General features: G+C 41.2%; 1 protein-coding gene across 1 annotated transcript in view; it reads left to right on the top strand.

Moving 5' to 3' along the window:
- The first annotated feature begins 11,184 nt into the window (after nucleotides 1–11,184).
- Nucleotides 11,185–13,266, top strand: part of LOC311109130 (CCN family member 4-like) — a 30,948-nt gene continuing 28,866 nt past the window's right edge. The window contains exon 1 of the mRNA XM_084151945.1: nucleotides 11,185–11,534. Coding sequence (XP_084008071.1) covers nucleotides 11,292–11,534 — 243 coding nt within the window. The 5' untranslated portion in view covers nucleotides 11,185–11,291. The remainder of the gene's footprint in view (nucleotides 11,535–13,266) is intronic.

The raw sequence follows: 13,266 nt of genomic DNA, 5'->3' as shown, positions 1-13,266 counted from the left end.
TGGTGTTCAAATGTGACCGACTGCCTCGATTCGGTCTTATGTAGTAACATTTGAAATTGTGTTTTTTACATTGGATAAAAGTGGAGACTCAGAGCTAGAAAATGGTATATCATACACTGTAGTTGAGGAACAATGGAAAGTAATTCTGCTCTAAATGTTGATAAACTTGTAACCCTCTTGAATGTTTTGGTACACCTACTGGAGAGCTTTTCTTTGTCTACACCCATTCATATTTAATATGAGAGGATGAAAGAGCCACAGACGTCTGTCTTCAAAATCAAACCAACATTCAGCACAGGATTAAACACAAACAAGGAATGTGTCGGTTGGAATGCTTAGAAGAACCATTTCAATTTCTCCAAAAACACCTTCAAAAAGTCGCAAGTCCACCACAATTTCATATTGTTGTTTACTATGATCTATGTGGTTGCTTGTATTTAGGTCACTCTGAGACACCAAGGATATATGCCATGATGCCATAACGTCTGCTTTTACAAACAGGCGTCCTCAAACATCTCATCAAACGTCTTATCCACCGCAGTAGCAGCCTTCTTTCCTATACAATGTTGGTGCTCCCGCTGGCAGTGCGCAATCCAAAGACTCACCGATTACGTCCCAAATGGTACCCTATCCCCTATTTAGGGCACTACTTTTGATCAGGGCCTATACGGTAGTAGTGCACTATGTAGGGAATAGGGTGCCATTTGGGACGTAGCCCCATCTGTAGAAGTCATCAAGTCATTATCTCTCCCCCTTGCTGATCCTTCCTCACATTCCTCAAAGCTTTTCAAATATGTCAGCTGGATAAACCCTGAATAATACTTTTTCAACATCTTAATAATAGAAATTCAACAGCGTAATTTTGGCAAGAGAGGTAAAACAGCACTGAGAAACGACTTCGTCTCGGGCCTAAAAACACCCATGCCAATATATCCTCCAAACACCGTTGTAAATTGTTTTTTATTATTATTTATTTATTTATTTTGTTTACAAAAAATTTCATACTGGCCCCCCGTGGGAATCGAACCCACAACCCTGGCGTTGCAAACACCATGCTCTACCAACTGAGCTACATCCCTGCCTGCCATTCCCTCCCCTACCCTGGACGACGCTGGGCCAATTGTGCGCCGCCCCATTGGTCTCCCGGTCGCGGCCGGCTACGACAGAGCCTGGATTCGAACCAGGACCTCTAGTGGCACAGCAAGCACAGGCATGACCCAGTCTTTCGTTCTAAATGTTCCATTGCCATACTGGCTGGCAACATTCTTATCCCTTGCTTGCTAGCTAGCCAACTATTCTCACAGTCACGTCAAACAGTGCAGCCAGAATAACAGCAAAGTAGCTGCATTTGCATTTGTTGAAGCTGTTTTCTGTTTGGATACATCCATAACAATGAGCTACTGAGGCACGATTTCGCCTGGCATAGAAAATCTGCTCACTAGTCAGGACACTGTTGTTCAGAGGAGCTAGCCAACAACACAGCTAACACAATCACTTCAAACTGAAGCTGGAAAGACTGCAAACTAGCTGCACTTCGTTTCGTTAGACCTTTTTTCAATTTAGATTTCTTTGCATATATCCATTAAAATGATGCCAGCTGATTCATGATTTCGACTGGCTGAGAAACGCTGCCTGCCCATCTGTCTCGTCCCGACTCCCGACACGTTCATTACTATGGGACAGCTGGAGATCGAATTTGAATATTGAAACAATGTTGCAAATGTTGGAGAGACAGACAGCAAGGTTTATACAAATCTCCGCTGTTGAAAACTAAATGTTAGTCTAAAAGAAATGTGAGATAATGTCTAAGATGCTTTTTATAGTGGAGAAAGTTTATAAAGTGCCTGGCAAGGGCTGATAAGACAGTGGATTGCGCAGTCAGATGGAACAGAGTAAATAGGCATTTTAAAGTCATAGATTTAGCCGGTGGCAACTTGTGGAGTAGACACCGGCTGGAATGCGGTTTTAACCAATCAGCATTCAGGATTAGACCCACCCATTGTATACATTTATATAATTAAGTGAAATTACCTTCTGTAACTGGACCCTGTATTAGAAAACCCCTAAATCATGGGATTTCCATACTATAATAAGATGTCCTGGATAGGACTTTTAGTCCCTGGTCTGGTATGCCTGGTAGAGTGTAGGGTGAAATAGACTCTGATCTTGGGTCAGTTATTTCCCCCCCACTAATGGTTAAGGTTGGGATTAGGGGTGGGGAAGCTGATCCTAGATCTGTACCTAGGGGAAACTTCACCCCAGAGCTATGGTGCAGGATGGTGGTGTTGTTCATGGAATCAAAGACTTTATAACAATATTATATCTGGCCCAAGATCTATCCTGACTTGTCTGTACGGCTGCTTTACTCTCTGATCCAGGAAGTATTATGTATGTTCTATGGTCCTGATCCAGGATTTATATCTTGCATGGTTCTTACCCAATTCTACATTTTCCAAAATCGACTCCATGATAAAGTTCATATAATCTACTTCACTTTGATCCTAGCTCAAGTCTATATTCTGGGTGGTTCCGATCTGGGTTTTTATACTATGGTACTGATCCAACCATGTGCCTAATGTAAATGATCTTTGGCCCAATCCTTGTCTTTGTGCTTCGTGAGAAATCTAGTCACACATTCTCAATGGTTTTCCTCTTGTCTTGATGCTCTTCAAGAGTGAAGGGAGGCTACAGTGGGTACTGAGTCAAATTAGACCTGGGTGCAAATACTATCCTAAATCTTCCTCATACTTAATCTGTGCTTGATGGTGCTTGCCTGACACAGTGGAACCAATGGTATTAGTCCTAAAAGTGCTATTTGAACCCAGGTCTAATTGAAACACAAGATCTCTGCAATCGCGTGACTGGACTCTGACTCAATAATAACCAGGCCTGCAGCCCTCCTCTGGACCCAGTGGAAACTCTTACTCAGGGGAATTATGTAATCGTTCAAATTGACGACAATTAATCCAGAACACATTATAGAAAGCCATCTCTCTGTGGTTACAGGACAGTGGTAGGCTACTCACACGTGGCAGACGTCTGTGCTGCTTTAGCCAACCATAATGATTCAGATGCAATGAGTCAGTATTAAGTGTCAGTCCATTTGGTCCACTCATTCACACATTGGCTCAATTTACTGTAGACGCAGAGCAATGTAGCCAAAACACTAGCACATTTAAACCACAGGAAGCCCACTTTCTGAGACCTAACCCTTATTTCACATGATGATCATTGCCTGACGTTGTTATAAACCAGAGCTTGAAGCCTGAAGAATGCACAGTGATGCTGAAACGTTGGTGGTTTTTTACCCAATACATTACTGGGAGGTTATACATATGGAGTGTGCGACTTTTTTTGTTTTTATATCTTACAGTTTATTCCCCGTTATAATAATAATAATATAATATGCCATTTAGCAGATTAGTCAGCACCTCTACACTAAATAATTTTCTCTGGGTGTGCGCCAGCTCATGCTTTTTAATAAACCAGAGCTTAACAGAGGTATCCAAGGGGAACATTCACATTCATTGCATCACATTCATTTATATTTGTGGATGCGGTTATAACTACTTGGCAGGGACACACATTTATTCTATAGAGCCATTTAGCTAACAAGCTACCAGCTTGCAGATACAGTAGCTATGAGCCAGAGAGGCTGAGAGGTGCAGACAGTCAGTCAGTCAGTCCAGCTGGTGAAATAGGTCTTAATGGCTGGCTGTCTGCGAGTAGAACCAGTGATTACAGTGTATGACAGGGCACCTGTGTAAGTGGCCACACACACACACACACACACACACACACACACACACACACACACACACACACACACACAAACACAAACACACACAGCATGTTCTCCTAATGGCACAGTGGATGATAATGCTAGCCTTAATATCCAGGAGAGTCCTGTAACGAACGGTTACGATGCCAGCCCCAGACCATAATAAGCGGCGTTGCCAGCCTGAACCAGCCCAGTCTCCTAAACGGCACAGATGCAATCTCTTATCACTGTGGCAACACCCATTACCTGGTTAGTTTTTCCTGGGCCCCTGTGAAAGTAGATCTGCCTCCCTGGTTTAGTACATGTAAAACCCACAGCCCCCCAGCAGCTGTATCTGATACAGACTCGGTGTAATGGTGTACAGTACAGCCCTGTAATCATTATGTTTTTACACTGTTAACTATGTGTAATAGAACAGTAAATGAGATAAAGTGGAAAGATTGTATATGCACTTTTTATGTCTATTAATTCAAGTCGTCATTGTCTTTATACAAATGTGATTAATTATGTATTAACAGATTGGGCAAAACTAGGGATTTAGCAAAAATGCGATAGGTTTGAAATCTCATTTGTGCTTCTCTTAGAAGTACAACGGGAAACCAGTGTAGCTCTTTAAGGCCTGCAGAGGAAAGGAAAGTTCCAAACTAAGTTTCTACTGGCTAGCTTCGAGAATTATTCAACTGCAAATATTCCAGGAAGATCATTTATTTAATGCTTTTTCTGAGAAATGGTCCATGGCAGCAATGACATTTCTTCGCAATTCAGCCTTGAATTTACAATGCATTTATTATGGTAACCATGAACACGTCTGTACTCGCCAGGTCCGGCAATAGATGGATACTGAACTTCTCAAGGTTCAAGAAGTGATCTGCCCTATTAGCTAAAATACTACACTCTGGTTTGCTACAGGTACTTGCATCATACCGGCTTTATTTCCCTATTTTGAAAGTTAGATATCTTAAAAACTTGATTGCTGACATGCAAAACATTTTGAGACTATATAAAAAATGGACTATTGAAACAAATAACAAAATATAGTTTCACTTTAACCTCCAAAAGCAGAAGTTGCATCACAGGCTGTAATTCCAGAGGCTAGTGGCTAGTGCATGAGGCTAGTGCATGAGGCTAGTGCATGAGGCTAGTGCATGAGGGACTGAGTTATAGCCTGGTTCCAGATCTGTTTGTGCTCTTGGCAACACCATTGCTCATTGTCAAGCCAAACATCAAGTTTGACATGACAATGAGTTGGCATGATAGCCCAAACAGACTGGCACTCAGACTGGCACTCACTTATGTGTGAACTCTATTTATAATTTTCTCAGGACTTTACCTTCCAACCCTGCGTGGATCTAAAGCGACCGTGACCTGACAGGAAAGCGGAGGTGAATCTCTGGATTTAAAGCTCCTGTCAGAGAGGGACCAGTCAGTTTTAGGTCAGCGTCACGGCTCCAACAGGAAGGAGAAAGCAGGGCATTGTGGGGGAGATTAATGTGGAGGTTCCCCCCTCCTCTGGGGATTATCCCTTCTTCTGACATTTGACCATCTGTATTGCCCCCCCCCCCCCCCCCCCCCCCCCCATGCATATCACAACAGAGTTTAACATCCAACAGAGACGTGGGGGAATGGATGGAAAATGTTATATTTATTAGGCTAAAGGTACTGGCAAATACTGGAAAATGGTTGGCAGTCTAAGCTTAGGTGTGGAAAATATTACATCCACACCTCTCTCTAATCCAAGCGCAAGAAAAAAACTAGTTTTGATCGGCTATTCCACTGATCTCAATCTCAGTTAAATACATGGAGCGACTCTCTCACATTCCTCAAACTCCAGAACGATGTCCTATACCTTAGATTTCACCCGTCATCTAGGTCCATTGAGTTCAGAGTCAGAGGCTCACTGACCACTCCCCCTTTCACCTTTAGAACTATCAGCCTACATCCCTGTGTCCCAATTCTCTGTTCTTTCTTCCCAAGTAAGTCCACACTTATTCCCTTCCCTTCATGATGTAACAGGAAATGACTGGTATAAGAAATATGCTGGAAAATCCTCTAACTATTCTTCATCCAGCCCCAATCCAATGTTTTTAAACGCTTGGGGAGAAGTCTACCAGCACACACTCTTGGTATGGGGAAAAGAAAGGCCAGAGAATTGGAACGAATAAACTTTGGCCGTGACCAGGACAATTTGTACTCAGCACGCTATGCCGTAAATCAGCCTATCAGCAGCCAGAAGTATTCTGTATCGAACCCACAATTGCTGATGCTCCAGATACTCAACTAGTCTCAAGAAGGACAGTTTTATTGCTTCTTTAATCAGCACAACAGTTTTCAGCTGTGCTAACGTAATTGCAAAAGGGTTTTCTAATGATCAATTAGCCTTTTAAAATGATAAACTTGGATTAGCAAACACAACATGCCATTGGAACACAGGACTGATGGTCGCTGATAATGGGCCTCTGTACACCTATGTAGATATTCCATTAAAAATCAGCCATTTCCAGCTACAATAGCCATTTACAACAATAACAATGTCTACACTGTATTTCTGATCAATTTGATGTTATTTTAATGGACAAATAAATTGCTTTTCTTTTGAAAACAAGGAAATGTCTAAGTGACCCCAAACTTTTGAACGGTAGTGTATGTATATAAAAATATATATGTTTGATAAAATATTGAATTAGGCCTTTACTGATATAGCCCATAGAAACGCATTGAATAACACATTCATAAATGGCAAAAAATACAGTCAAAATATAAGTCACAAGGAATAAGGATTTGAAGTGTCTGTCCTATATCTACGACATATAAGAAAGCTTAAGAATAAAAAATAAATAATTGTGACATATTTAACCACTTTTTGGGGGGGCACAAAACTTCCATACTTCCATTCATTTATGAAACGGGTACCGGGTTATCTTCAGACGAGTCCCATGATACTTGTGGGGGTCGTAGGACAAAACGGAGAACACTATCATGTTCGTGAGAGTCTCCCCTTCCCATTAGTTTGTAGCCCAAACGGTTCTGACGGTACACAGACTTTTTCGTGACACATTTCTCCTGGTCTGACAAACAGTGCTGTAGCTCTGCCACTTTCCACAGCAGATGCTGAAGGCCGACATAGACGGATGTGGTGGATTGAGACGCAGCCAGTGCAAAAAAAAACATATCTCTAGCTTAAACAGACAGATTTTGATGGGGATTTTTGTATTATGTTAGTCAATCGACTCTAGCGGTTTTAATAGATGCATTATTAACATTAGCCACACAACTTACCATAGACTGTTAAGGAACAGTCTATAAGGAATACCTGGGATAGGATAAAGTGTTCCTTCTAACCCCCCCCCCCCCCCCCCCCCCAAATTGTAAAGTGGTTATCCCACTGGCTATAGGGTGAACGCACCAATTTGCGAGTCGCTCTGGCTAAGAGCGTCTGCTAAATGACGTTAATGTGCCCTTGAGCAAGGCACTTAACCCTAATTGCTCCTGTAAGTCGCTCTGGATAAGAGCGTCTGCTAAATGACTAAAATGTAAATGTAAAATGTAATGTAAATGTAATATTCGGATATTGATAATTTCCTAATTCCTACAGTTTTCCATATAACATCATTACTTCACAATGTGGGAAGAAAAAGGGCCAATGGAAAATAATATTTTAAGTGTTGGTGTGAAAAGACCAAAAGTCCACCATCAGCACTTTAACTTAAACACCCGTGCAGCCGAGGAATGAAAGAAAGACGATTGAATTGAACTGTTGCCTGCCAGCCATTTAAATACCTGCAGTCTCTCAGAGTGATTGTGATAAATAGCTGCTTAAAGCATTGACCTGGCTGTATAATCAGATTTATGTGGCCACCAGTTATTGCCACATATCATTGAATAATTATGTTTTTAATGGGAACTCCTTAAACACACACACACACACACTCACACATCAAAGGGGTTGCGTGAATTTGACAGTAACTGTAAAAGGGGTTACAGTATTTTACTGTAATTACAAGGGAGTGGTTCAAGCAGGTTGGCTGTTAGGTAAATTGTTTACGCATTACAGCATATTAATAAATATTTTGGGTTTTATATCACTTGCACTTCTAGAGGCCTTAACAAAGGCTTCCAAACTGGCAGCGACTACAGGGAAAAACAGACCAAAAGGACATGACAAAATGCTCGACCATTTAAGACTTGCTGCCACTCCAATCAGTCCCCAATACATTTTAAGTTGATGGGGTACTATAACCACATATGAGCTAAATTGGTACAGCATTCTCTCTCACGTTTGCAACAAATATAGCCTCTTACAAGGCACGCCTCCAAATATGTTAATGAGACAGAAACCACAATACCATGCACCCACTATAGTGGTCAAAAGGTTGTTGGCGCTCCAAAGATACGGTACGGTACTGTATTCTGTGGGGTGGAATTACAGTACCATTTGAAATACAGCAATTATTTCCCCGCCCACAACATTTTCCCTCAATGCACCATAATTTACAATATGCTGCAGTAAAACGTTTCAGAGTATTTTAGTGTTGATAAAACCCCAAATTACAGTATAAATTACAGTTTTCCGTTACAGTGCATAAACAATGCAGTTTTTTACACCTGCTGTATCCTGTACACTTAGCAAACTTTGAAACTTGAAACACACACACACATACACACACACATGTTTTCTTAGGCTAGGTCCATATAGAGGATAGAGGTAGCGGGTCAGCTGTGGTAACGCTCCTGGAGAATGAATGCACACCATTAGAGGGCTAGGCATGACTTGATGTAGACAGTAGGCTGTGTTATGATAGTGATCAAACACTTTCAACTGGATTCATTTCTCATTTTTATTCCTTCTTGTTTGAGATGCATTATGTGGGTGTAGTATTTGCACGGCCATATTAAAGTAGGCTACACAACGTTTACGGATTAGTGTCTCTGTATTCCCTTGGTTGATATCTGGCTTATGTTGAGCTTACACTACGTTAGGCTATTATACAACCAAGGTGATTGGTGAAGCTGAAACAGATGCACCCCTCACAGAGATCACCACACACACAGAGGGCCTGAAAGGCAATGAAGGCATGCTGTTGGGCCGTAGGAACACAGCTCTGCTTTTGTAGACCTGGCAGCATCCTAAATCGATGATTTTGTGTCCGTGATAGAGGTCTTTCCGGATCCACGTGTACCCGAATACCCGAGACCCGATCCGGGACCCGAGTGGGTGCGGATCCAGAATTGTAAATAATGTCACGGGTTTGGGTCGGATCTCAATGATTGTCACTGGTCTTGTGTCTGTGTAATTTTAATTGACTTGCCCGGAACGACCGTACAGCTCCGAATGTGACTGCTGCAGTAGACAGAGAACGTTAAACTTTAAATAAAGTTTGATTTGATTTATTCCTGTTCTTTAACTTTTTATTTGTAGACAAACTGGAATTAAAGTCAGACTAAGTCAGTGGTACAGATGGAACCAACCGAGCAGAAGATACTGTACATCTCCTTCAAATGTTGATATTTGGTTGTGTTGACAACCAAAGACAATTCAATATCACTAAATATCATTACATTTGAAATCAACCAGAGCTTGTCTATTTATTTGTTGAATTCTGGGTTGAATTGAAACAATAGCTGTTTATGACTTTGCCAATGCTATAGGCCTAAATGGCATCATTGATGATATATGAGTGATAAAGTATGGTTACATTTCATTTGCTCTGTTAATAAACTTACCATTTGAATGACTTCGATAGCAACAGTGAATCTATTTAGTTTTTAAAAGTGGAGATCTCTCAACAATAATTCTCACGATAGCACATTGGTAGTCGTCAGTGACGAATACCATAGCTGGGCTTGGTTAAAACCCTGGATGGCAGACCGAAGGGCAGCTGTAGATAGATACATTCTTCAGTAGGAGGTGCTGCCCAGCTATTAGTATTTGTTTCTTATAGTGGATATTATGTTGAAGATCTGACGTTGTTTTAAAGGTTCAAATTCAACATATTTTATACAAGGTTAGTCTATGTGGAAATTTGGTTAGGATGATGACATTATCCTGTGGTTGAAATTTTTTGCATTAGGAAAGAATTACAATTTCTTTCCCTGACCTAGCTCAACATCTAAGCGTCGGATAAGAACAAGACTACAGCATCCATAAAGTGACTATTAGACTTGCCACCTTTTGGACTGAATAAGTTTGTAGGGGCAACAGTTTTGATTAAATTGATAATTTATTGCTCTCACATGCTCATTTCTGTCCATTAAGAACCAACGATGTGCTACCTTTTTGTTAGTCTGAGTACCAGTCTCTTTAGCGAACATTTCACTCCTTGTCATTGCTAAAGAGACTGGCCTTTTGGCAATCTCAACGTTTAATATGCAGCTGGATTTACTGCGGAGTTGCTCATTTGGTTGTTCGAAATAGCATAAACAATTTATGACAACATGTGGAGCCTCGAAAGTAGAATTTGAATTTAGAAGAAAGTCAAAAACATACATTTAGCTGTTAGCTAGGCAAGTTGTTGTATTTTGAGGCTTAAAATCTAAGCTAAGACATTACATGTTTGGAAATGCAGTATGTATTTAGTTTTATTTAGATGTGAGAATTTAGACGTGAGCTAACAATCCTCTGTTCTCCTTTAGCTCATTAATTATAGAATGTTCATATATGTCAGAAAGGCCAGTCTCTTTGGCACATGACATGGAGTACAGGGAGTGGAATGTTAGCTAAAGAGACTGGTATCCAGGCTACCTTTTTTGTAGCATTTCTGACAATGCTAACATCTTTGTTAGCTGAAGCGCAGAGTTCTAACAGGTTGAGCAACTCGGTTGTTCAGCAACAACACAGATGCTTGCACCAGGCTGTCAATCATAAGAAGTGTATCAATAAACGCAAACAGATATTTTGATTAGCTAGGTAGCTAGCTAGCTAACATTAGCTAAGGTTAGCATGCTTGTCCAAAGTCCAGCAGCTAGCCTCTAGCTAGCTAACACCAGTCAGTTGAAAGCTAGCTAGCTAAGGAACAGGAAAAAAAGGTAGCTAGCTATATTTGGTTATTATTTCAACCATTAGCTAGAGCCAGACAACAGCTGACCTCGACACAGAAGCTAGCTAACATTAAAATCAGGCTTTGCATATGGAAATGTTGTATAATGCACCTTTAAAGAGTGACTGCCCCTAAAAACCACCTAATCCCTTTGAAAACAGCGTATGTGGCATCGATATGAGTCAGAAACATTTATTCTAGTGTCAAACTTGACTACAAAGTGTAAATAGAACCTCAATGCGTCACAACGACTAAATGAGGTTGGGTTTGGATTACAATTATGTCAACAAATCATGCCCCCTTTTGCCAAGCTCCATGTGCAAATCGCCTCTCCACCCACTTCGCTTCCCTTCATTGAATGGGGCTCCGTTGTTTCATCGCCCCCAACGCGTTCAAAGGATCACGGCCGTTTGAGACTGAAAAGCCCTATAGGATTGACCAACTATGGTTTGCATGCCCTGCCGAAGGACCCTATCATGCGTAATAGGTGGTTGGAGTTCGTTGGTCCCCAGTGCAGTGGTGGTGAGTATACCAGTTTTCAGCCAAACATGCAACATAGAGATGAGGGGGCCCTCATCAGCATCATGCAGACATGTCCTTGCTGTGAGCATTCCTATGAATGGAACAGTCAGCCACATGTTGGCAAGTATCCGGCCAGCAACCTTCACCTGTCAGCGGCAACAGCTTTCACAGGCTCATCATTTTTACAAATACAGAAGGTAACCCACTTCATTACTTTGATACATTTTATAACCCAATTGTGAAACAAAATTTATGTAAACTGACATTATTTGTTGCTTATTTTCTACTTCTTAGATGCATATAATGTCCAGGGCATAACCTAGCCTTGTGGAACTGGCCTGACCGCTGTGTTCACCATTCTATTTCACTTCACATTGTATGATATCTGAAGTGAAATAGAAAGGTGAACGAGGCGATCAGGTTGGTTCCACCAGGGGTGCAACAATATTAGGAAGGTGTTCTTAATGTTTGGTATAATCAGTATATCTCATTAGGCTGTATGTCTTTTTAGATATAGGCCTATTGTAAATGTGTATTATTGTAGCATCATCATCTTTATTGCTAAAAGAAATACAAATACGCACATAACTTTAAGCAACATATTCATTTGACAGGTAATGAACTGTCCATTGATCAGCACAGCAAATAATAAAACGGGACCATGTTTGCAAAACAAGTGTTTCTGCGCTTATGTCAATATTGCACAGGTAAGCTAACGGTTACAGAAATCAGGAATGCAGACAGGGTCTATAGACCTCTATAAATGATTTACTGTGTCCAACACACCACCACCTGTTGTTATGTTGGGCACCTACTGACCAAAAAAAGATGTTATAAAAAATGTATTTTCTCAATGACATGTATTGCTAAATAAATAGGTTTAATGAAATACAGGCAGGCACCACATTACTACAAGACAGAACAGCTCACTCAATCAAGCATGATGGTACAGTGGGGGGAAAAAGTATTTAGTCAGCCACCAATTGTGCAAGTTCTCCCACTTAAAAAGATGAGAGAGGCCTGTAATTTTCATCATAGGTACACGTCAACTATGACAGACAAATTGAGGGAAAAAAATCCAGAAAATCACATTGTAGGATTTTTAATGAATTTATTTGCAAATTATGGTGGAAAATAAGTATTTGGTCACCTACAAACAAGCAAGATTTCTGGCTCTCACAGACCTGTAACTTCTTCTTTAAGAGGCTCCTCTGTCCTCCACTCGTTACCTGTATTAATGGCACCTGTTTGAACTTGTTATCAGTATAAAATACACCTGTCCACAACCTCAAACAGTCACACTCCAAACTCCACTATGGCCAAAACCAAAGAGCTGTCAAAGGACACCAGAAACAAAATTGTAGACCTGCACCAGGCTGGGAAGACTGAATCTGCAATAGGTAAGCAGATTGGTTTGAAGAAATCAACTGTGGGAGCAATTATTAGGAAATGGAAGACATACAAGACCACTGATAATCTCCCTCGATCTGGGGCTCCACGCAAGATCTCACCCTGTGGGGTCAAAATGATCACAAGAACGGTGAGCAAAAATCCCAGAACCACACGGGGGGACCTAGTGAATGAGCTGGGACCAAAGTAACAAAGCCTACCATCAGTAACACACTACGCCGCCAGGGACTCAAATCCTGCAGTGCCAGACGTGTCCCCCTGCTTAAGCCAGTACATGTCCAGGCCCGTCTGAAGTTTGCTAGAGTGCATTTGGATGATCCAGAAGAGGATTGGGAGAATGTCATATGGTCAGATGAAACCAAAATATAACTTTTTGGTAAAAACTCAACTTGTCGTGTTTGGAGGACAAAGAATGCTGAGTTGCATCCAAAGAACACCATACCTACTGTGAAGCATGGGGGGGGAAACATCATGCTTTGGGGCTGTTTTTCTGCAAAGGGACCAGGACGACTGATCCGT

This window comes from Coregonus lavaretus (assembly GCF_964263955.1).
Source record: "Coregonus lavaretus genome assembly, chromosome: 3".
Lineage (NCBI taxonomy): Eukaryota > Metazoa > Chordata > Actinopteri > Salmoniformes > Salmonidae > Coregonus > Coregonus lavaretus.
The sequence above is the reverse complement of the archived record's forward strand: the minus strand, read 5'-3'. Positions and strand labels throughout refer to the sequence as shown.